Source organism: Petromyzon marinus, chromosome 40 (genome assembly GCF_048934315.1).
Source record: "Petromyzon marinus isolate PM22_M1 ecotype Great Lakes invasive population chromosome 40, UKy_Petmar_22M1.pri1.0, whole genome shotgun sequence".
Taxonomy (NCBI): domain Eukaryota; kingdom Metazoa; phylum Chordata; class Hyperoartia; order Petromyzontiformes; family Petromyzontidae; genus Petromyzon; species Petromyzon marinus.
The window spans coordinates 569,596-594,991 of NC_133706.1; the positions used below are offsets into that span (position 1 = coordinate 569,596).

The 25,396-nt window shown below is 42.6% G+C and overlaps 1 protein-coding gene across 7 annotated transcripts in view; it reads right to left on the minus strand.

Moving 5' to 3' along the window:
- The window catches only part of LOC116950725 (semaphorin-6A-like), a 176,650-nt gene that overhangs the window by 82,745 nt on the left and 68,509 nt on the right, over positions 1-25,396 (minus strand). For all 7 annotated transcript variants that reach the window (XM_032968723.2, XM_032968722.2, XM_076073000.1 and 4 more), the window contains 2 exons: positions 12,603-12,796; positions 11,666-11,795 (listed from right to left, as the gene is read on the minus strand). In XM_032968723.2, coding sequence (XP_032824614.2) covers positions 11,666-11,795; positions 12,603-12,732 — 260 coding nt within the window. In that variant the 5' untranslated portion in view covers positions 12,733-12,796. The remainder of the gene's footprint in view (positions 1-11,665; positions 11,796-12,602; positions 12,797-25,396) is intronic.

The following is a 25,396-nucleotide window of genomic DNA, read 5'->3' on the forward strand; positions in this document are numbered from 1 at the left end:
CAGGGCGGCTTTAAGGAGGCAGCCGGCAGCCGGTGGGGAAAGAGCGGGCGATGGGAGGGACTGGGACTGAACATTTGGGCGAAGAGCTCCGTCTTATCTTTGCCAAGCAGGGAGAAACAAATGCCCGCACCAAATCTCGGGCAGCTTTAAAGTGCATGGCTGCACCCTGCTCCACCGTCCCTCCCCTGCGCAGATAAGCTTGAATGGACAGCTCGACAGTATCTCTTGTGATTTTTCTCTTCTCCCCAGCCCAGCAAGCCTCCGTTACAAGCGGGAACAGAGCGGCAGTGTGCGAGACTGTCACCGCACTGAAGCGTGAGTGTCAGATGCACCCAAATCAGATTTTGCACGGTGGCATAAGGAGCGGAGTGTGGGGGTGGAGGGGTGGGAGGGAAGGTGGGGATGAGGGGCCCTACGATTGATGTTCCCGATTTCATCAATTTCATTTCCCGCAGCTCCCCGGAGAGCTGGCGGGGGTGGGGGTGGATGGGATGGGATAATTTGAGCAGCTCGGCGCACGACGCTAGATTGCTCATGGCACGGTCAGATTGAACGGTGGCGCCTGCAGCCGGCGCGATGGCGGCGGGTGGGGGGAGAGAAGCGCTGGCGGCCGGCGCGTCAAGCGAGCGGGCTATCCTGAAAAGCCATTTACCTAAAACACGCGGGCCTCGCTGGACACCCACACGCGAAACGAATCCGAAAGTAAGCGCCACGGGTGGGAGGGAGGGCGATTAAACACGGGTTAGGGGGCGCGATGGTCACACACATCTGTGAATCCAGTGCTCAAGAGGTGGGCGTTTGTGGATCGCACAGATGTCGTCAGTGTGTGCACGAGTCACCCAACCTACTGGACTAGGTGGCTGGTAGTTGGGAGTACAGCAGGTAGGCTCTGGAATTCTGCATGGAATGTTGATAGTTTTTTCCTTTAACATGTAGGCGTTCACGACCAATATTATTTATAGGAGGTTTTTTGGGTTAGATCGCATATATATAAATGCGTCGTTAAACCCCCCACCACCCAGCACAGCCAATTAGTAAGGTTTGTCACGTAAACAAAACGTGCCAATTAGTTACTAGCACAGCACATCGGTGTGTTGGTGAGTAAACCCACAACATTTACAATTCGAGTACGACGTTTCTCCAGCAATTATGAGCATTATCAGGCGACAGCCACATTTGTGGAGAAATCCTCCTGCTTCGTTCAAAATTACGAAATGTCACGATACTCGAATTGTAAATGTTGTGGGTTTACGCTCCAACACATTGGTGTGCTGTACCAGTCATGAATTGGCATGTTTTATTTACGTGACAAACCTTACTAATTGGCTGTGTCGGGTGGTAGCGGGTTTAACGACAAATTTATATTTACGTGATCTAACCCAAAAAAACCTGTTGAGTAATTTCCTTGTACCCTTTGATTTATTTAAGCGATCTGAATTCCTCGCACGCACAAAAATACTAGCAACGGACTGGCCAACTATCACAAAGGACACTGCTGAAAAATAGTCGTTGCACTCAGTGAGGGTTTCACGGCTAAATAAATATTGCATCGTTCATTACGGTTGTGGAACTCTAATTCACCATAAAACATACTTGTCCATCCAGGAGTTCATCTTTCAGTGAGTAAGTTTCGACGGGGAAAAATGCGTGCTCATTCTGACTGAAAAGAACCAAGTCCCTATGATATTCATCCTGAACAATATATGACATTTCACCTCGGTCAAAAAACATGTGATCATGTTTTTTAACCCTGCGAATATCATGGGGTCTGAGCCATTTGGGAATGGTTGTGTAAAAAAAATTGGTTCACATATGAAGGGGACAAAAGGAGTAATTTCAGTGGGCTTAAGCCATAACCTTTGTGAGGCATATTCTAATGAATTAAAAGCAGTTAAAATGGCACGGATAATTTCCTAGGCTGGAAGTTGTGTGGATATCACATGGTTGACATTTTATTATGCTTAGTGTGCGACACCGTGACATCCAAGCTATTTTTATTTTGATACGTTGACTGTAAATTTTACGAGACAGAAAGGCTTACCAAACCACACGTAATATGGCATTTTTGTCAATGTTTTAAAATCCCCGGCTAATGCTTTTTTCTGATTCCTTAATACCCCTTCTTACATGTAAACAAACAATGCGGTAAAAATACATTTTAAAATCCCAGGAGTTGCCAACAAATCTTTTAATCTGTGTGCAATACAAACCGATAGGATACTGTGGATGAAAAAGAACAGACGCAAAATTAAAGTTTATTTTCTCTTCTGCAAAAATTGCAAGTAATCCTTTTTCTTTTCTGATTAATTTGAATATCCTCCTGTATACTGGCTATTGGCCCCATTTTCAGAGTGAAAACTTTCCGTGCTCTATGAGAAGAGTATGCTTCTAAATAGCTGTGTAGATCCAGGATTTTATTTCAGAGCGCCAACTATTGTACGAATATATGTTAACTCTAAAGTTGGAGGTGTTGGCAACATTCATCAGCCTGAATGACAGAAGAGGCAGCTGCATTTTCTTGGCAGATATTATTCGTCGGGGCGTTATCTTTGCCAGGCTATTTGATAAGTCTGTGAAATGCAGTTTTTTTTTTACATCGAGCATGCAGGAAGTTTAAAAAAGAGTTAAGAAACATTTCTATTGCCAGAGTTTTGTATATGCGAAATAAGCCATCACATTCCGTGCTCAACCACGGAGTGAGATGCAATGTCTAAGTGGCATCTACTCGTCCACCAGAGGGTCTGTAGGGAAAATGTAATTGCAAGCTAGTTTGAAATTCAAAGCCTATTTAGGAATTCAATTCGGAGTGGTTACAAGCAACGAGTATCCAGTGTTTTTATCCACAGCTGATTACATCAGAACCTTGATGACATTTTATCTCAGACTTGCGGTTTCCCTTGGGCCTTTCAAGCAGCTTGCAGTTCAGGACTTCGGCACTGTTTACAGTACTGGACAGTGACATCACTGTTGGGTAAAGGCGCAGCCCTGAAATTGCTTGCTCGTGGCACTGCTGGCAGAAGAGCCTCCACGAAAGGGAAATATATAAAACCCCTTTTCGAGGCCATTTTTGGCCCAGTGTCTTGCTGGAGGTGGGAGTACCTACATTTTACCCCACCACTCACGACTTTCTGCTTGACTGTGGTGTACTCATTTCACCTGCTGGGTGGATAAGAGGTGGGGGGGGGGGGAGCGGAGAATTAAGAAACTTGCCCCATTGTTTCAACTGCCGTGCCGGGAGATTGCGCAGCGAATTTTGGATTGCAAGCCCAGTGTGCTGACCTGTTACACCCCCGGCAGCATATTAGTTAATAAATAATTGTATGCTTCACTCAGCGCAACTGAAGAGCCACATTTTACTGCAATTAAACGATGAACAAAGAAATACAAAGAATACACCGATAAATATATTTGGTGAATAGGGATATTATTCTGGTTCTTAAATGTACCAGGTGATATCTCTTATTCACAAGTGGGTCTTGGTTGTGTGACCGGGCACAATGACAGTCAGAATCAAGTATAAATCATGTGGAGAGCTGCACTGTTATGTGGAATAACAATGACGCATGCTCAGGATTTGAACAAAGCAGATAAGCCATAATTATGTTCTAGAAAGTAGCTTGTTCCAAATTGAAACAGACATTAGATATTCCATTTTGTAAAATTGGGACTTTATATACCATGTATTTATTTATTTATATTCCATTATTATTCCTTAATAAATTCACAGCGCGATTTTGTGCTACCAGGTATTTTATTATGAAAATGGGAAGCAAACAAAATGTGACAACTTCCCAACTTTTTCAGTAAATTATTTCATTGTCCGCAGCATGTCGAGCAAACATACTGAGCACAGAGGTAAAGTATAAACGGTCAAAGAGCTGGCGGGGAGAAGTGACCGTGTGAAATTCTGAAAGATTCCCACAAAAATAGTGTGTGTCAGACAAATAAAGTAATCTCTGTGGCTCTTGGCGTGTACACTACATTATGAACAAAAAACCTTTTGAAGGGTACGGCCGATGTGTACACGACTTCGATGGTAACACAATACGTTGGCGATGCACGTCTCTCACACATTGGGATTTCAACCAACATCAATGCCGTTACCCCCGTGGTGCAGTTCCTCATTGCATGCTGTACTGAGTACCCTACTGATTTCCACAGGAAGATACAATTGCATATAATACACACTCGTGCCTTGTCACATGCTGTGTGGCCATCGATACAACACCCTCAACCGCCACTCCCATCCCCTACCCACCTACCTACCAACCTACACAATAAGCGCAATGACCTCTGGGCAAGTTGGATTACTGCACTGGCAACTAAATATCCAAGACTTAATATTACTGCCTAACCGGGCTGCAAACTGCCACCCGTGCGACACTACGAAGCAACTTTTTACGTGACGGCTCTGCTCGGGCCAATTAAGCGGGAAGTCAGCCCAGTCTGTCGAGTGTGAAGGTGTCATCACTTCATGTGCGCAGCCAACATCTGCCCGTGCAGCAGCCGTGGGATGACACGCACTGGCGCGTGTGTGGCCGTGCACTGCCAGCCGGTGCCAAAGTGAGAGAGGGCCTCGATTTATCCCCGGAGCTGGTCGACTGGAGGGATAGTCTCATCGTGTCTCCATCCTGTCAGTCCGTCTGGCCAGCCATCTGCGTGCGTTCGTCCACCAAGCGGTCGGGGGGGGTGTGTGCGGGGTGGGGGGCTGGAGAAAAAAAATCTCAAGTAAAATGATTGAGTGAATACTCTGGGACGTTTTGGGGTTCCGAGCATGAAATGAACATAACACACCACTAGTAATGTTTATGGCCACTAGATAGCTCCTTCCTGCTAAATAAAGTTTTAAACAAATGTTCACGTCTCCAATTGCATGAACTTTAACCAAGAAATTCTAGCTCACATTTTCACGGATATTTAAATTTTGCATTAGTTTGTGTTCTCAAGTGGGGAAAAAAATGTACTCTGACCTTTTCGTAAGCATATTCATACAATGTGGTGGTTTTCACATACCAGGCCAAGCACCCTGAGAAAATATGCAAAACTACAAAAAGGTCAGTACACATGTAACGTGTACTTAAATATATATAAGCCTCGCGTTGTCTGTATGTATATATGCCACTTTGTGGGGAGCGGTAGTGTCGCGGTTAGCGCGCTGTGCTACGAAACTGACGGCTCGAGTTCAATTCCCGCTCACAGCCAAGACCAGTGACAATTATCTGAACGGGTCCTAGGTGTTCCCTAAATCAACTTGGCCTCAAATGAGTACCTGGTGCGGTGTGTAAACATCACCACTCAGGAGACAGACGGCCGGGAGTGGTGCTGGCCACCCACCCCCTCGTGTGCCGTGCTGGCCTTCATAGGTGCTTGCTAACAGCACTTGCCCAGTCTGTTACAAATCTATGGGACCTTTTGCATGCTATACGAGGGGTCTTTGTACGTGCCACTTTGAATCTTATAAACATCCACATTTTTAAGCTAAGTGTACAAATTTGGTGTCGATTTGAAGCCCGTTGTCTGTAGATGTGAAAGCTTGACTACGTTCTTTCCACGACCTTTCCTTGCAAAATTCTGGGTGCGAAACAGGACTGCAAGATTCAACCCGGGTACCCAAAAGCGCTTAAATGCATTGAAAAACCGTATGTTTTGCTCCTGTTCGCAAAGACTAACAAGTAGATCCTAGAATGAAGCCACACCCAGATGGCTTAACAGTTGTATTGTGTCAGTGTTTGTGTTGTGAAAACATTTTGGAAGCAAATTGCGATTCCTGCTCTAGCACAATGCACAAGTACATCTACGGTGGCTATGTTAGGAAAGATCTTCCTGAGAAAGCAAGCATATGGGGGGGAAAGAGAGAAAAAAATCTGATCGTCAACTAATGAATCTAAATTCAAAATTCCACTATACAAGGTTGCCGCTTAAAATGTAGGTAAACCTAGCAATCCTGTACCACGGTGTAAAGCTGAGAACTCAATTTCTAGGTGCGTCAGTTTTAATCTTCACAAAAATAAGTCAGCCACGATGTCATCAAGCCCTGTGGGTTTTGGGGACCGTCTTTGGAAAGCAAACACGTGCAAGATCTGTATTACCAACCCATCACAATAAAGCGGACAATTCATCACACTGTACACTTGAGTTTCGTTTGATATTGGCTACAATAAGGCAGCCAAGCCAACTCGAAAGGAAAGCATTCTCCTCACTGTGTGAAATCCGAGAAATGCTAACGACCGCTGTGCATAAAAAACTATAAGAGAAATGTTTTTGAATTGGGAGTATTTTACCAGAACGTCTGAGAATACAGCAATGATGTTTGCAGATTATAACACCGATAACCATATATCCCTTGGCGCATAATGGCCTTCTGACAGACCTGATGGTGGTGTTTTAAACATATCCTTTTTCCCAGATCTCAGAGAAAATAAGATTTAAATGTAATGTGCATGAATACAAGCGGGAGAAGACAATATCCTGAGGCGAACATGAAATTTTCAACGTACTCATATTTTTTACATTTCTAAATAGATATTGATTTAATTGGCCAGTAAACGCCACCACCAAGCTGCCATTACTATGCCAAAGCAATGAGCCCGACAGCAGAAATGAAACTACGCAGACACACAGTTGCACGTACGCACACACATGGGCGATCTTATCAAGTAGTTTCTGCATAAGGAAGGCTCACTTAAAAACATATTCCAATGGGCTGATAAAGCAGCAGGGAATTTGATAGAAGCTGTGGAGGCCCAGGCCTCTATTTTATACCACAGTGCCCTCTTAAATAGGTCACTCAACTACACTCAAGTGCAGCTCGAGTCCCTTTCCACCCCACTGTTCAGGGACTTATACGAGAATCGCAATAGAATTGGCAATCAGGGGCAGTATTGTGCAAACAGCTGTGGAGATTTTTTTTTCCCTTTAAACACTTGAGCATCTTGTTATTTATAGCATGTGCCCCTTTATTTCTGAATTCCTTAGGTACGGCAGACTCCCACTGCAGGGAGGAGTACACATGGACACTAAAAATATCTGCAAAATGTATTTAAAAGACACACAGTTGTGCTAGTTATGTGGGCTATTCCGACCCAACCTTGGAGTGGGAGGTCAACTAATGATGGATGAAGTAACACATTCACTTTTCTCCTCTTTCCATGCAAAGGCCGTTTTGATAAAGGGGCAAGATTGTAGAATAGGACATAAGTTGACATTATCATGTGCCCATTTCCATTATCTGCAGAGCAAATATGTCAAAATGGACACGGCACTCCTTGTATAGAAGCAAAGGGGGTGCAGGACACTTGTGCACACAAACACACAGAGTTGTCGATTTAAAGCTTTCGTGACTGCTAGGATCCATACTCTTTTGTTCTATTGGGTAAAGTCACGTAGGTGAAAATAAAATAACAAAAAATCACGACGTTTCGGCCACAACACAAGCGGCCTTCATCAGGTGAAGGGACGAGACTGTCTGGAGGACAGCGCTGGAGTGAGAGAAGCCACGTTTAGATCACGACCTTTAAGCTGTGTGAGAAGAAAACAAAGCGCCTTGACAAAGGAATTAGCATATAATTTAGCATTGAAATGGCTCATTGACATAGCTAAGTTAAAGTATACACATCCGCAGAGGTACCCCTTGACAAAGGAATTAGCATAGAATTGAAATAGCTGAGTGATTAGCTTGTAACTGGTCACAGAAATAGCTATGTTAAAGTCAGAGCATATACATTCACCAAGGCACCTAGTACTAATCAAACAGGAGAATTTAGCGAAACACAACCACGCTCAGACAGCGGACCTTTAAACTGTGTGCGAGCAAACAAGGTGTTCTGACAAAGAAATTAGCATAAAAATTAGCATTTGATTGGCCGATTTTAGGAAAGAGGTGGTGTACGTGCCGGTGGACTTGCCGTTTGGCGCGGGGGGGGGGGGGGGGGAGTTTACCTATTGATGGTGTGAAAAGGGAATTTATAAGAGCTGCGAAAGTTTGGGGTACCCACTACTTGAAAAAATATACTGTACCATTGAAATTAGTTTAATGTTTAGTTCGATTTAGAACATCTTTACAATGGTTGCTTAATTTGAAACCATCTTCTCGGTTGAAATTGTGTCTGTGTTTGTAGATCTGAATTGCTTCATGAACAAATCTCTGATAAAAGCCCGTGGGTTTGCAAAGAACCTTGGTATCGGAGAAAATTATATCGTGATCACCCACAGCGTTGTAACAGTGATCAGCAATGGCAGAAGAATTCGTTTTTGCCGTGTTTCAAATCTGATTTGTGCTCGCGAATTCGGTCAGAGACATGTCGCTTTGTCTCCCCAATATAGCAATCACCGCAGGTACAACTAAATTTGTAAACCCCGGGGTACTGTAAGTCAGGAATGACATCCTTCACGGATGGGATCAGATCACGAATTTTGTGTACTGTATTGATCCTAAAATCGGCCAATCAAATGCTAATTTGTATGCTAATTTCTTTGTCAGAACACCTTGTTTGCTCGCACACAGTTTAAAGGTCCGCTGTCTGAATGTGGTTGTGTTTCGCTAAATTCTCCTGTTTGATTAGTACTAGGTGCCTCGGTGAATGTATATGCTCTGACTTTAACATAGCTATTTCTGTGACCAGTTACAAGCTAATCACTCAGCTATTTCAATTCTATGCTAATTCCTTTGTCAAGGGGTACCTCTGTGGATGTGTATACTTTAACTTAGCTATTTCAATGAGCCATATCAATGCTAAATTATATGCTAATTCCTTTGTCAAGGCGCTTTGTTTTCTTCTCGCACAGCTTAAAGGTCGTGATCTAAGCGTGGCTTCTCTCACTCCAGCGCTGTCCTCCAGACAGTCTCGTCCCTTCACCTGATGAAGGCCGCTTGTGTTGTGGCAGAAACGTCGTGATTTTTTGTTATTTTATTTTCACCTACGTGACTTTACCCAATAGAACCAAAGAGTATACAGAGTTGTGTTCATCCTGCCCTCAAGACAGGATTTAAACATTAACGAGAAAATAATACACATGCAATAAGATGTGGTTGTTTTTGACCGCAGCTTATATTAGGGAAACATGCCAATTAGTATTGGATAGACATACTGGACAATGTACGCTAGTACAAACTTCATTTATAAAGTTGGAATGTATCATTCTTTTAGCTCTTCCAAACCCACACAAGGAAAGTGGCAAAGATGACTGGTCTTACATGCACACACTATTGGCTGGATGATAATGCTTTTGACTGTAATGTGCTTGAGAAGAGATTAAAGTTTGACAACGACTAAGATAGCAGGGCACACATTAAGAGAACTATAAGCTGCAGAGATGCATAAAACCAACGGCAGATTTTTGAACGGTAACTTTTTAAAAAGTACATATAAACACAGTGACAGTAAAATTAAGCAGCGGCTAGGAGAGACACATTGAGCTTAATAATGAAGCGGGCCAAAGTTTCCTCACCATCTCTACTAACAGAGGTGACAAGAAGAGCAATACCCTAATAAAAGCCAGCTACGTCTAGGTCAAAACACTAAAGAGCATTTTCACCTTGTCTAATCAAGGAACATCTCATCACAGCAACCACTCCAGAGCCACAGAGCAAGGCGTGTGTCTGAACAGACTGGCAATCCCGCCCTTGAATGGCACCAAATCACAGTTCTAAACATAAGCCTCTCCACGATGAATACAAATGCAAAAAGGCTGAAAAGCGGCCCGTTTGAAGACGAACACCGAGTGCACTCTATTCCAACCTAATGTGAATGTACGACTCGTGTGTGGCACAGTCGGTTACCGCCTGCTGCGAAGCGCGCATTTGTAAGTGTGTGTGTATGTGTGGTGTCGATGTTACTAACTGCCATAAAAAAGCAGAAACATAAATACAATGAAACTCAGCTATTTGGGCCCTTGCCTCTTTTTGCCACAATTTGAAAGGGTTCACACGTACATTGTGACAAAAAAACCCAAAACATTTGCAAGAACAATTTCAGAACAAATGTACAATTTAGTGCATGATACACAAGGTGCCCCATTGTAGGAACACTGACTTTAGAAGGAATTTAGAACACCGTGTCCTGCTAGACAGCTGAACATAGAACAAAGACAAAGATCACCAGTATAGCCATAACAGACTGTTGGGGCAAGCACTATTAGCGAGCACCTATGAAGGCCAACACGACACGTAAGGTGGCCAACATCACGGGCCAGCCACCCTTTGTCTCCCCAATGCTGATGTTTACACACAGCGCCAAGTACTCATTTAAGGATGAGTCGACCTAGGGGAGGCCCAGCCACAGTTCAGATATTCGCCGCTTATTTTTCCCGCAAGCAGGAATGGAATTCGGGTCACAAGGTTTGTAGCACAGTGCGGGCTAAACACCACACTCACACCTTCCACTTGCAAAAATACAAACACAAAACCTTGCCAAGACCAGCACTCCCACAAGTCTCCAACATCTAGAGCACGTATAGCACATGGCTAGACATGTTGATGGTCCGACCTCATCACATTGAGTACTGCCACCTTCCTCTGTCGCCCCAATTACCGAACCTCTAGATATGTCACTGCAAGGAGTGAAAAAATAATAAAGAGAAAAAAAGGCACTCACCTCAATCAGCCACGATGGGTTTCCTGAGCTTATGAGGGCCCAACACACTCAACGATCACTCACAGTGCGATAATAGCATCGTTGGTGGATGTCACCGCACTCACGCATTAAACACCCCCCCACCCCCCCCATACAGAGGCTCAGGGCCTCTGTAGCCGGGCTGCCTGCTTGTGATGTAAAGTTATCTCATATGCGATCTATTATTTAAGCGCCTTTCCATTCAGTGGGGCCCCACATTAACGAGAGCGCCATGCTGCGATGCAAACGCGCGCTTCTTTCTATTCTTTATTTCATAGCTGTGCCCTTTTCCCCGAACGTAAAAAGGCTTGGGAATGCTACTCTCGCATAACGCGTGCTCGGGCATTCCAATGCTGTAATAAATAACAATACCAGGGGACATGCTGGCTATGTTATTAGGAGGAATATGGTTTTGGTGGCACTTCTCAATGCAGTAGTGGACATTCTTTCCTTGAAAAAAAGATTGAAACAGATAACTACGCAAGAAATAATGGGACATGGGTGGCATATATTTATTAGCACCCTACACAGCAATGGTAAAACGATTCTTGGCAAATATGAGAACGCGTGCTCTTCCCTGGGTGAAGGATTTATGGGTATCATATATATTATGTAGGACTAAGAAAGGGGCAAGTGATCAGTCTTGGCACGATGACTTATTTTGTACAAGATAATTTCTTGAACAGATCATTCACAAAATAATTCATAGGAAAGGACAACACAAAAGTATATTTCCAGTACTATACACAATATGTTTACCGACAATACCATATATTTTACATGCTCATGAAATGTATTGTTGCGAATAATCAAAGTGCAATTATCGCCCGCAAATCCATCTTTGGAATAATAAGCGAGGCAATTAGGGGGGACTTTTGGCGAGCGCATATTTCACGCCAACTGCAAGATTTTTCCTATTAAAAAAGCGACAGCCATGATGAGGTTATTGAAGGAGGGAAAGGTTTTTTTTTTAATAAGTCAGCACACAAAAGACAAAGGATCCGAGATAATGGAGAACGAAGGCTGGGTGATGGATAGCCGCGTGTTTAATGTACCTCTCAGCGACGAGCAGCAAACGATCGAGCTTTAACATGAGCTGGTAATCGAGGCGGTGTGAACGGGTCTCCCCAATGCTGTCGTTCTCCTGCACCCGGTGGCCCAGAAACACCGGGTAACGACTGCTATCTGTCAACGAGAAAATTTCATAAAAACAACAAAAAGCCGATTTATTGTGGTCACAGGCCTAGCGCCTAGATTTTTAATTATCTTCCGGAGTCTCCGCCAGGCTGTAAATCGACGGCTCCAATTCCATTTCCTTGCAGTTTCGGTGGCAAGGAAGGGCATTTGATAAGAACAATAAATCTGCAAATGTAACAGATTGCCTGGAAAATTAAAAGACACGTTTTATTAACAGAGAAAGGTCACCGCTGCCTTGAATGCATCCATCAGGTGTACAAGGAGTTTTGAATGACCTATTCCTTTAATCAGAGTGTGTTGTGTGTCAAGAATTTATATTTAACTGTAACGGTAGCGTCGTATTAATTTTAAAATACATCATTCTGCATTTTAGAATGGAGTTTTTTTCTTTCAAAAAGATGAACTTGTTTTAAATCTTTCTTTTAAAATAATGAAACATTTTAACAGTACCCTAAGTTGATCACTATGATTATTTACACATAGAACATTTAAAATTGTGAAATGTAATAAAAAATACTTTGTAAAACACAAATTAGTTCAGCAATAGTAGTACATTTTATGGAACAGCAATAATACTATAAAAATACTATACACAGTAGAATAGCATCTAATAAAACATAACACTATTGACTTTCACATTTATGACCATCAAACTGCCCATGTGACCAGTTCCCATGGTGACAATAATGGACTTTGACAACAGCGTTATGAATGAAAGGTACACGCCGTTTACGGAAAACGTTTAACCACACAAGCAGGCACGGCGGGGGCTGGGCAGGACGGACGGCCACTCACATTTGGCGTCCAAGACGCTGATGGGCTTGGGGTCCTCAGGGAAGCAGCAGAGCGGAGTCGGGCGGAGCAAGGCCAGGAGGATGAGGGCCGTCGGGGGCAGCACCGGCAGGTGGGCCCCTCCGAGGCCCATCGTTACGCGCGGTGGGGGGGGAGGGGCGCGCGCCCGGTCGCTCTCAGCACGGCGCCTCGCTCACCTGATTGGTCACAACGATGACACGACGTGTGAAGGGAAGGCGTCGACCCCCCGCCGTGTCCCCGGTTCCCACTAACGCCGCGTGCACGAGCGTTCGGACTCTCGCCCTTGCCCTCTACAATTACGGTGAACTCTTGTCACCCGCGGGATTACTGTCCATTTCCCACCGATTTCGTGAACCCCCCCCCACCCCCTCACAGTTAAGGAATCGTCACGTAGGTGTCGGACCACCCCCTCTTGCAGCGCACGCACTACATCGCTGATCAATTCACATCAATCACAAGTGTTTTAACCTTTTATTCTATAAAATACTTTAGCACTAAAATTTGTCAACGTCTGTCTATGCTCAAATGCTTTTTTTATTTTTTAATGAAAAATTATCATTTTCCGTGAACCGCCATGTGGTAGTTTTCACTGGGACCAAACTGCACATAGACACCGTCCCCGATACCAGCAGTTGTGGGCATCTTGCGAAAGAAACAAAACGCCAAATGAAACCCATTATGAATGTCATTTTACCAATGGCACCCAGGCAACTGAAGGAGGAATGGTTAATCTGCTTTTTCTGCCTTACGTGCGACACAATTGAGGATGAAATTTGCAGCGAATTGCGGGTACGCGGCTACTCGAGCCATTTCTTTCCAATCTTACAGACTTACTGGCTTTAGTAGATTGCACGGTTTGAGCAGGTGATAAATAGCAACGGGCAATCACGGAAAAGATTGCTGCAATCACACAAAAAACCCACCTCAACACTGGCACTGACAGAATACACGGCGATTCCTAAGCCCTTAAATTCCAAGTTATTCTGATTGTGGTATGGGGGCCTACTAACTCAGATGAAGTCAACACTTCCAAACATTTACACTCAACTTGATTCGCCACAGGGCCCTTTTAGATGCTACACAGCACTGTTGAAAAATCAAACACTGAACAATTTTTTTCGGTGTTTTGCCAAGACAATTGAAATGCTGCATAGAAGGAATGGTTTCCGGAGAGGGTACAGAAAAAAATACCACTACAACTTTGTGCTACAAAGAGCCAAATATCATATCAATCATGTGACACAATGGATACACGAATCCTGTAATTTACCCCCTCTTCCCGATATAACTTGTAAACTTGTGATGGTAGACGCTCCACACACACACACACTATCAATCTCTGTAGAGCTATGCTGTGAGAAAAAGCAATGCGAATGAAAACTATGGGATTTAAATGTACACTATATGTAACCTAGCAAGAGACCCACACCACTTCTGATAGGAAACAAAAAAGCTATTAATCCAATCTCCAGAAAGTCAGTAGCCAGTAAACAGGTTCAAACTTTCAACTACTGCAGCCAAAGCACTACTTAAAACATCCAAATGGTCTTAGCAGCATTTCTGCAGCGTTGCAGATCAATTGACATCAATCGTGAGAGTGTTTTAAAGTCATGAGCTATGAGAAGCCAGGCCCCTTGCAACGATAGTTCTGCCCAAAGGGAGGTAAAAAAAGGAACACGCACGCAAACACACAAATTGGGTGTGATGCCAAGCAAAATCAGCAGAATACAAAAATTATCTAGGACTGATCTCATCAACTTTCAAACTCACTATCCACCACAGCCCAATTGAAAGAACGAAGTAAAACAAGCACAAAGAGAACACCGCAGTTCCAAGGGCTGTCTATGTACCAAAATAACATGGTTACATCACAGTAAATGTATATTTTTAGTATGAAACACACTAAGAAACCTAAAAATCAACACTTACCCAAACACCACTTATGCTGCAGTACTATAATCGCCAAATAAATACAGGTAGAATGATAATTTATTGAAAGTTTTACAAATACGAATTATTTTTGAAAATATTTAGTGCACCTGAAGCATAAGCATTGATTATTTTTATGATTAGCATTGCCATAGGACATAGAAGATTGGAAAAAGATCAACAAGATCCACGTAACGAGCATAATTAACATAAGATATTTAAAAAAAAAACGTAAAATTGCACAGAGAAACATGGAGAGATGCACGTCTGGAATCACAGTGAGAGACAGAAAGAGGAATACATGGATTAGAGAACTAACATGTGCATTAACAAAACCATCAAGAAAAGTAAAGTAGGCTCGGGCAATACACGTCGCTAGAAGGAATGATGGACAATGGCCAACAATAATAACTGAGTGGCAGCCAAGGTATGGAACGTGTCCGAGGGTACGTCAAATATTGAGAAGGAACAATGAGATCGGTGCATGTTTAGGCGCTGGTTGGATTGTTAAAGGTGGCGGTGGCTTGGGGAGGCCTTCTTCCAGCAGTGGATTGATCATGGCTGATGATGAAGATGATTACGAACGAGCAATAGCCCTTTTCTTTAGAGGAGAGATGGCGTTGTGAAAGTGGGTCAGGATGTACCTTCAGCATGCAGCTCTGAGAGTGCTTGCAAAAAAGATAACCTCAGAACTTTTCTTTAAAACTGTCACCGGGTGATAAAGGTACATTAGCACATTGAAAGATCCTTATACAGCACACTCGATTAGTCTGACAAACCGTGCACAGCCTTTCTGATATTACCCTAAAATGTGAAGGAATACTCAATAACCTAATAGGAAATTTGGTACAGTATGTCATATAAAATGGAGCAGCATTTCTTTTGTCAAAGCTACGAAGGTTATATATACGTTTTGAAGACTTATGTTATTGCACACCGTATCTGTAATGTAAAAAAAAGATCTAAAGGTACTGCGCCAGTACAATAATCTGAAAACCATCTACGATTCATACACAGGACAAAAAAAACCGTGCCATTAAAAAAAACACATCCCTTATCCACAGACGTTTGGTAATATGAAAACAAAACAATTATGACAAAAAAGTGGGATAAAACGTCAAATCAATAGAGCTGTATCAGCAAAAAAAATATACCGCTCCAGTAGCCTCACGCACACAAAGACAATATTTCCTTCCACAGAGACCGGCCCTAAAAGCTTTGAGCGACACGTGTGGTGGGGGCAATCAACAGCTGTATATCCGATCGCACAGACATTGCACGCGTCTGACATTAAAGCCCACCTGGCTCCAGGAACGGCTTTTTTGTTTTTGCATCATCTGCCAGCAAGCAAAATGGCTAAAAAAAAATGTGTGCTTGCCTCCACGGTCCTGGACAAAGTTGTAAGGTATTACTTTGGCGTGACTGCCATGCAACTATTCCCACGCCATGATTGGACCTCAAACAACTGATCACGTCAAGATAAATTTTGATTTAAAGCTTTCGTAACTGCAGTCATTCATATTCTTGGTTCTTTCGGCAAAGTTACGTTGATGATGACTGCTTGTGTTGCGGTCGAAACGTCGTGAGAATTTTATTGTTTTATATATTTTATTATTTTATTGTTTCCCTTCAACGTGACTTTACCGAAAGAACCAAGAATATACACGTCAAGATATATTTGTATATTCTGAGCCTTTAAAGATAGTTTCACTTTAGGCTACTTGTGAGCTTTGATAAGAACAACTTAGCCAAGTTTCACAGCTGTACTCTACCCCTAAGGTTGTAACGTATTCTAATTATTGATGACTACTGATCCAGAACACTCACGATCATTGCATTTATCTGAAACCTCGTCACCCACTCACAGTGCAGAGATGCGAGTGAAGCATTGTGGGTAGAGGGTAGGATAAGTCAGGAAGCAGCCCACTTTGTGCCCGTACCAAAAGCCTCTTTATGCACATGTCCGTGAGACCCTGCGGTAATTGCTAAACGTAATTAATCAACGTATACCGTAAAAAAAAACTCCCGTGGATTGGCGGCATTGATGGTGAAACACTTGGTTTTATAACGCAGCTGTTGGAAAAGTCCTTACAACGTGATTTTGACTCTTGTGCACAGCCACACCACAGGCCTTCAACCCGCAATGCAACGACTGCCTTGGAGGCAACGCCTGTCACTTATGGGGCCCCGCATCACACCCCACCGGAAGCCCTCAGTGTTGGAATATTTCTGTTCTGGCTGAGGCAGTGTCAGGTTCGTGAGAAATAAAACTAAACTCGTTTTTATTTTACCAGGTAAGGCCCACTGAGCTAGAGAGCTCTTTTTCAGAAGCGACCTGGCTACAAATGATAGCTCGTCGAAGTGGTTTATTTTGTGGAAACTTATAGCAGCTAAATACTTTAAATGCATATTCCTAAATGTGGAGTGAAAAATCAGAGAGGGAGAAAAATACACGCAACCACAGGAAAAACATGCAAACGCCAAATATACAGGCGCCAGGGTCGGGATCGAACCCACAACCTCCCGTATACCAGGCGAGGCAGTTAACATCTCGCCACTGGGACGAGAACATGCCGAAGATAAAAACATGCAGTGAGACGCATGCGTGTTAATTTACTATTTGTGTGTTAAATGATTTTGGGTTTAGCCACGTAATGATCTGGATAACTATTTGTTGTGTAACGTTCACCACCCAACACGGCCAAAATAATGTAATTGTCACATCTACAAACATTGAACGCACCAATTATTTTGATTTAAAGCTTTCGTGACTGCAGTAATTCATATTCTTAGTTTTTTCGGTAAAGTCACGTTGAAGAGAAACAACAAAATAACAAAATATATATAAAACAATAAAAAAATTCTCACGACGTTTCGACCATAACTCAAACGGTCATCATCAGGTGTGTCGGTTTGCATAAATTTATTTTGAAAACGGCATATTTATTTATATATATAGAAATAACGTTTGCGTCACGCGCAACGATGGCAGTTTGCCAGGACTAGTCCATCTATTTTTTGAAAAGAGGAGGGGGGAGACGAAATTTGTTTTTATGTATGCTGTCTGAAAGGCACTGTAAGCGTGAACAATCAATCAAGAACTGAAATGATTTATCAAATCTTTCCAATGATTGCTAAGATAGAATCCATCTTCTCGGTTGAAATTGTCTCTGTGTTTGTATATGTGGATAGCCTCATGAACGAATCTCTCATGGAAGCCAGATGGCTTACAAAGAACCTCCGTCTTGGAAAAGTCAATGGCATGTGAGCCTACTGAATTAGAACAATGATCTGCTACGGCCGAGGTGTTGGTCCTACCGTGTTTAAGGTCTGCTTTATGTTCACGAATGCGGTCCGAGATATGGCGTTTGGTTTCTCCAATGTAACTACTACCACAGAGGCAACTTAGTTTGTAGACACCAGGGTATTGTATGTCCGGAATCACATCTTTTACAGACGGAACCAGATCACGGATTTTATGTAATGTGTTGAAACGGACCTGGATCTTGTGTTTATTCAAGATTTTGGAGATCTTTTTTGTGATCCCAGCAATGTAGGGTAAAGTGATGGTTTTGAAAGGCTCCTCAAGAGGGTTCTTCTTCATGGTTTGAGTGATAGCTTTGCGGATTGTATAGTCGGAGTAACCATTAGCCCTAAGAGCTTGGTGTACGTGCTTGAGTTCACTGCTTATGTGTTCCTGGTCGGATATGCATTGGGCTCTATGATACAGAGTCTTGATGAGAGAATTCTTCTGTGATGGATGGTGGTGGGAATCCGGTTTCAGATAAGCATCCGTATGGGTAGCTTTCCTGTAGACAGAGTGGCTCATTGAACCATCAGGTCTCTTTTTAATTAGGACATCCAAAAAAGGTATCTTGCCATCTATTTCGACTTCCATGGTAAATCTGATGGCTGGGTGTATGGAATTGATGTGGTCGAAGAATTTGTCTAGAGCAGGCCGGCCATGTGGCCAGATGACAAAAGTGTCATCCACGTACCTCTTCCATAAGGTTGGGCGCAGAGTGGCAGTCTGGATGGCGTCAGTCTCAAATTTCTCCATGAAAATGTTAGCTATAACTGGAGAAAGGGGGGAGCCCATTGGGGTGCCCTCAGTTTGTTTGTAGAAAGTTCCATTCCAAGTGAAGTATGTATTGGTTAAACAGTGTCTCACCAGGGGGGGTACCTCAGTGTTTAGTCCTTGATGAACCAAGTCTTCAATGATTGCAATGGTGTCAGGTACAGGAACCTTGGTGAATAAGGAAACTACATCAAAACTGACAAGCAGGTCGTCTGGGGACAGGGAAATACCCTTGATTGTTGATACCAGGTGAGTAGAATTTTGTACCGCAGAGGTGGTCTTTCCAGTGAAAGGACGCAGGATTTCAGACAAAAAAAAACGAGCTAGTTTGTAGGTGGGGGAGCTGATAGTAGAGACTATGGGACGAAGAGGTGTATCAACTTTATGTATTTTTGGTAAGCCGTATAATCTTGGTGGCCTGGCAGCAGAAGGTTTCAACGAAAACTGTTTAGATTGATCAATTAATGCGGTTGAATCAGAAATTATTTTGTTGGTTTGTGTGACGAGGCTGTTGGTGGGATCTCTTTTTATTTTTGTATAACTACCATCGTCGAGTAATTCTTTAATTTTGTTGTTGTATTCTATTTTATCCATGATAACAGTAGCATTGCCTTTGTCAGCTGAGAGAACTACAATATCATTCCTCTTTTTTAATTTATATAATTCAAAACGCTCATCTTTGCTGAGGTTGCTAGCTGGCATCTTAGCGTTTTTGAGGGTTGCAGCGATTTCAGATCTTGCTACGTCTGCAGCGATGTGACCCAGGCCCCTGAGAGCAACGTCTACTTGGGCAATTATATCATTAACTGGTATGTGTTTAGGTGTGACTGCAAAGTTTAGACCTTTAGCTAAAACGGATTTCAGACCATCGGAAATAGAACTGTTACTGCGATTAATTACGACTTTATTAACGTCTAACTTTTTGGTGTGTGGGTCCGGTCTTTTGTTTAAGAGGAGGTTAAATTTGGAAATCAGGTTTTCCTTACATTTGGTCGACATAGCAGCAGCTGAAGAGGCAGTCATATTGTCTACATGTTCCCAATCCGATGTGGACATTATTGCCGTCAATGATAAGTGTGATTTGTAGAGTGTCTTGTCTAACTGATCTAGTTCTGTGCGTATAAGTCTGATTTTTTCTGAGATAAGAGCTAAGCTAGTTTTGAAAAGAATTCGTTTCGCATTAGAAGAAGTTACAGTAGCAGAGGTGAGTGTAAATGCGATTGGTATTACCCCAGAGTCGCGGCATCTCTTCAGGAAGGTGAGAGACTCGATCAGCTGAGCTTTCTTATCCCGGAGTTTGTTGAAAGATCTTAAAGTTATGTGAAAACCCTCCCCGTAGAGGCGATTAAATTTTGATTTAAAGCTTTCGTGACTGCAGTAATTCATATTCTTAGTTTTTTCGGTAAAGTCACGTTGAAGAGAAACAACAAAATAACAAAATATATATAAAACAATAAAAAAATTCTCACGACGTTTCGACCATAACTCAAACGGTCATCATCAGGTGTGTCGGTTTGCATAAATTTATTTTGAAAACGGCATATTTATTTATATATATAGAAATAACGTTTGCGTCACGCGCAACGATGGCAGTTTGCCAGGACTAGTCCATCTATTTTTTGAAAAGAGGAGGGGGGAGACGAAATTTGTTTTTATGTATGCTGTCTGAAAGGCACTGTAAGCGTGAACAATCAATCAAGAACTGAAATGATTTATCAAATCTTTCCAATGATTGCTAAGATAGAATCCATCTTCTCGGTTGAAATTGTCTCTGTGTTTGTATATGTGGATAGCCTCATGAACGAATCTCTCATGGAAGCCAGATGGCTTACAAAGAACCTCCGTCTTGGAAAAGTCAATGGCATGTGAGCCTACTGAATTAGAACAATGATCTGCTACGGCCGAGGTGTTGGTCCTACCGTGTTTAAGGTCTGCTTTATGTTCACGAATGCGGTCCGAGATATGGCGTTTGGTTTCTCCAATGTAACTACTACCACAGAGGCAACTTAGTTTGTAGACACCAGGGTATTGTATGTCCGGAATCACATCTTTTACAGACGGAACCAGATCACGGATTTTATGTAATGTGTTGAAACGGACCTGGATCTTGTGTTTATTCAAGATTTTGGAGATCTTTTTTGTGATCCCAGCAATGTAGGGTAAAGTGATGGTTTTGAAAGGCTCCTCAAGAGGGTTCTTCTTCATGGTTTGAGTGATAGCTTTGCGGATTGTATAGTCGGAGTAACCATTAGCCCTAAGAGCTTGGTGTACGTGCTTGAGTTCACTGCTTATGTGTTCCTGGTCGGATATGCATTGGGCTCTATGATACAGAGTCTTGATGAGAGAATTCTTCTGTGATGGATGGTGGTGGGAATCCGGTTTCAGATAAGCATCCGTATGGGTAGCTTTCCTGTAGACAGAGTGGCTCATTGAACCATCAGGTCTCTTTTTAATTAGGACATCCAAAAAAGGTATCTTGCCATCTATTTCGACTTCCATGGTAAATCTGATGGCTGGGTGTATGGAATTGATGTGGTCGAAGAATTTGTCTAGAGCAGGCCGGCCATGTGGCCAGATGACAAAAGTGTCATCCACGTACCTCTTCCATAAGGTTGGGCGCAGAGTGGCAGTCTGGATGGCGTCAGTCTCAAATTTCTCCATGAAAATGTTAGCTATAACTGGAGAAAGGGGGGAGCCCATTGGGGTGCCCTCAGTTTGTTTGTAGAAAGTTCCATTCCAAGTGAAGTATGTATTGGTTAAACAGTGTCTCACCAGGGGGGGTACCTCAGTGTTTAGTCCTTGATGAACCAAGTCTTCAATGATTGCAATGGTGTCAGGTACAGGAACCTTGGTGAATAAGGAAACTACATCAAAACTGACAAGCAGGTCGTCTGGGGACAGGGAAATACCCTTGATTGTTGATACCAGGTGAGTAGAATTTTGTACCGCAGAGGTGGTCTTTCCAGTGAAAGGACGCAGGATTTCAGACAAAAAACGAGCTAGTTTGTAGGTGGGGGAGCTGATAGTAGAGACTATGGGACGAAGAGGTGTATCAACTTTATGTATTTTTGGTAAGCCGTATAATCTTGGTGGCCTGGCAGCAGAAGGTTTCAACGAAAACTGTTTAGATTGATCAATTAATGCGGTTGAATCAGAAATTATTTTGTTGGTTTGTGTGACGAGGCTGTTGGTGGGATCTCTTTTTATTTTTGTATAACTACCATCGTCGAGTAATTCTTTAATTTTGTTGTTGTATTCTATTTTATCCATGATAACAGTAGCATTGCCTTTGTCAGCTGAGAGAACTACAATATCATTCCTCTTTTTTAATTTATATAATTCAAAACGCTCATCTTTGCTGAGGTTGCTAGCTGGCATCTTAGCGTTTTTGAGGGTTGCAGCGATTTCAGATCTTGCTACGTCTGCAGCGATGTGACCCAGGCCCCTGAGAGCAACGTCTACTTGGGCAATTATATCATTAACTGGTATGTGTTTAGGTGTGACTGCAAAGTTTAGACCTTTAGCTAAAACGGATTTCAGACCATCGGAAATAGAACTGTTACTGCGATTAATTACGACTTTATTAACGTCTAACTTTTTGGTGTGTGGGTCCGGTCTTTTGTTTAAGAGGAGGTTAAATTTGGAAATCAGGTTTTCCTTACATTTGGTCGACATAGCAGCAGCTGAAGAGGCAGTCATATTGTCTACATGTTCCCAATCCGATGTGGACATTATTGCCGTCAATGATAAGTGTGATTTGTAGAGTGTCTTGTCTAACTGATCTAGTTCTGTGCGTATAAGTCTGATTTTTTCTGAGATAAGAGCTAAGCTAGTTTTGAAAAGAATTCGTTTCGCATTAGAAGAAGTTACAGTAGCAGAGGTGAGTGTAAATGCGATTGGTATTACCCCAGAGTCGCGGCATCTCTTCAGGAAGGTGAGAGACTCGATCAGCTGAGCTTTCTTATCCCGGAGTTTGTTGAAAGATCTTAAAGTTATGTGAAAACCCTCCCCGTAGAGGCGATTAAATTTTGATTTAAAGCTTTCGTGACTGCAGTAATTCATATTCTTAGTTTTTTCGGTAAAGTCACGTTGAAGAGAAACAACAAAATAACAAAATATATATAAAACAATAAAAAAAATTCTCACGACGTTTCGACCATAACTCAAACGGTCATCATCAGGTGTGTCGGTTTGCATAAATTTATTTTGAAAACGGCATATTTATTTATATATATAGAAATAACGTTTGCGTCACGCGCAACGATGGCAGTTTGCCAGGACTAGTCCATCTATTTTTTGAAAAAAGGAGGGGGGAGACGAAATTTGTTTTTATGTATGCTGTCTGAAAGGCACTGTAAGCGTGAACAATCAATCAAGAACTGAAATGATTTATCAAATCTTTCCAATGATTGCTAAGATAGAATCCATCTTCTCGGTTGAAATTGTCTCTGTGTTTGTATATGTGGATAGCCTCATGAACGAATCTCTCATGGAAGCCAGATGGCTTACAAAGAACCTCCGTCTTGGAAAAGTCAATGGCATGTGAGCCTACTGAATTAGAACAATGATCTGCTACGGCCGAGGTGTTGGTCCTACCGTGTTTAAGGTCTGCTTTATGTTCACGAATGCGGTCCGAGATATGGCGTTTGGTTTCTCCAATGTAACTACTACCACAGAGGCAACTTAGTTTGTAGACACCAGGGTATTGTATGTCCGGAATCACATCTTTTACAGACGGAACCAGATCACGGATTTTATGTAATGTGTTGAAACGGACCTGGATCTTGTGTTTATTCAAGATTTTGGAGATCTTTTTTGTGATCCCAGCAATGTAGGGTAAAGTGATGGTTTTGAAAGGCTCCTCAAGAGGGTTCTTCTTCATGGTTTGAGTGATAGCTTTGCGGATTGTATAGTCGGAGTAACCATTAGCCCTAAGAGCTTGGTGTACGTGCTTGAGTTCACTGCTTATGTGTTCCTGGTCGGATATGCATTGGGCTCTATGATACAGAGTCTTGATGAGAGAATTCTTCTGTGATGGATGGTGGTGGGAATCCGGTTTCAGATAAGCATCCGTATGGGTAGCTTTCCTGTAGACAGAGTGGCTCATTGAACCATCAGGTCTCTTTTTAATTAGGACATCCAAAAAAGGTATCTTGCCATCTATTTCGACTTCCATGGTAAATCTGATGGCTGGGTGTATGGAATTGATGTGGTCGAAGAATTTGTCTAGAGCAGGCCGGCCATGTGGCCAGATGACAAAAGTGTCATCCACGTACCTCTTCCATAAGGTTGGGCGCAGAGTGGCAGTCTGGATGGCGTCAGTCTCAAATTTCTCCATGAAAATGTTAGCTATAACTGGAGAAAGGGGGGAGCCCATTGGGGTGCCCTCAGTTTGTTTGTAGAAAGTTCCATTCCAAGTGAAGTATGTATTGGTTAAACAGTGTCTCACCAGGGGGGGTACCTCAGTGTTTAGTCCTTGATGAACCAAGTCTTCAATGATTGCAATGGTGTCAGGTACAGGAACCTTGGTGAATAAGGAAACTACATCAAAACTGACAAGCAGGTCGTCTGGGGACAGGGAAATACCCTTGATTGTTGATACCAGGTGAGTAGAATTTTGTACCGCAGAGGTGGTCTTTCCAGTGAAAGGACGCAGGATTTCAGACAAAAAACGAGCTAGTTTGTAGGTGGGGGAGCTGATAGTAGAGACTATGGGACGAAGAGGTGTATCAACTTTATGTATTTTTGGTAAGCCGTATAATCTTGGTGGCCTGGCAGCAGAAGGTTTCAACGAAAACTGTTTAGATTGATCAATTAATGCGGTTGAATCAGAAATTATTTTGTTGGTTTGTGTGACGAGGCTGTTGGTGGGATCTCTTTTTATTTTTGTATAACTACCATCGTCGAGTAATTCTTTAATTTTGTTGTTGTATTCTATTTTATCCATGATAACAGTAGCATTGCCTTTGTCAGCTGAGAGAACTACAATATCATTCCTCTTTTTTAATTTATATAATTCAAAACGCTCATCTTTGCTGAGGTTGCTAGCTGGCATCTTAGCGTTTTTGAGGGTTGCAGCGATTTCAGATCTTGCTACGTCTGCAGCGATGTGACCCAGGCCCCTGAGAGCAACGTCTACTTGGGCAATTATATCATTAACTGGTATGTGTTTAGGTGTGACTGCAAAGTTTAGACCTTTAGCTAAAACGGATTTCAGACCATCGGAAATAGAACTGTTACTGCGATTAATTACGACTTTATTAACGTCTAACTTTTTGGTGTGTGGGTCCGGTCTTTTGTTTAAGAGGAGGTTAAATTTGGAAATCAGGTTTTCCTTACATTTGGTCGACATAGCAGCAGCTGAAGAGGCAGTCATATTGTCTACATGTTCCCAATCCGATGTGGACATTATTGCCGTCAATGATAAGTGTGATTTGTAGAGTGTCTTGTCTAACTGATCTAGTTCTGTGCGTATAAGTCTGATTTTTTCTGAGATAAGAGCTAAGCTAGTTTTGAAAAGAATTCGTTTCGCATTAGAAGAAGTTACAGTAGCAGAGGTGAGTGTAAATGCGATTGGTATTACCCCAGAGTCGCGGCATCTCTTCAGGAAGGTGAGAGACTCGATCAGCTGAGCTTTCTTATCCCGGAGTTTGTTGAAAGATCTTAAAGTTATGTGAAAACCCTCCCCGTAGAGGCGATTAAATTTTGATTTAAAGCTTTCGTGACTGCAGTAATTCATATTCTTAGTTTTTTCGGTAAAGTCACGTTG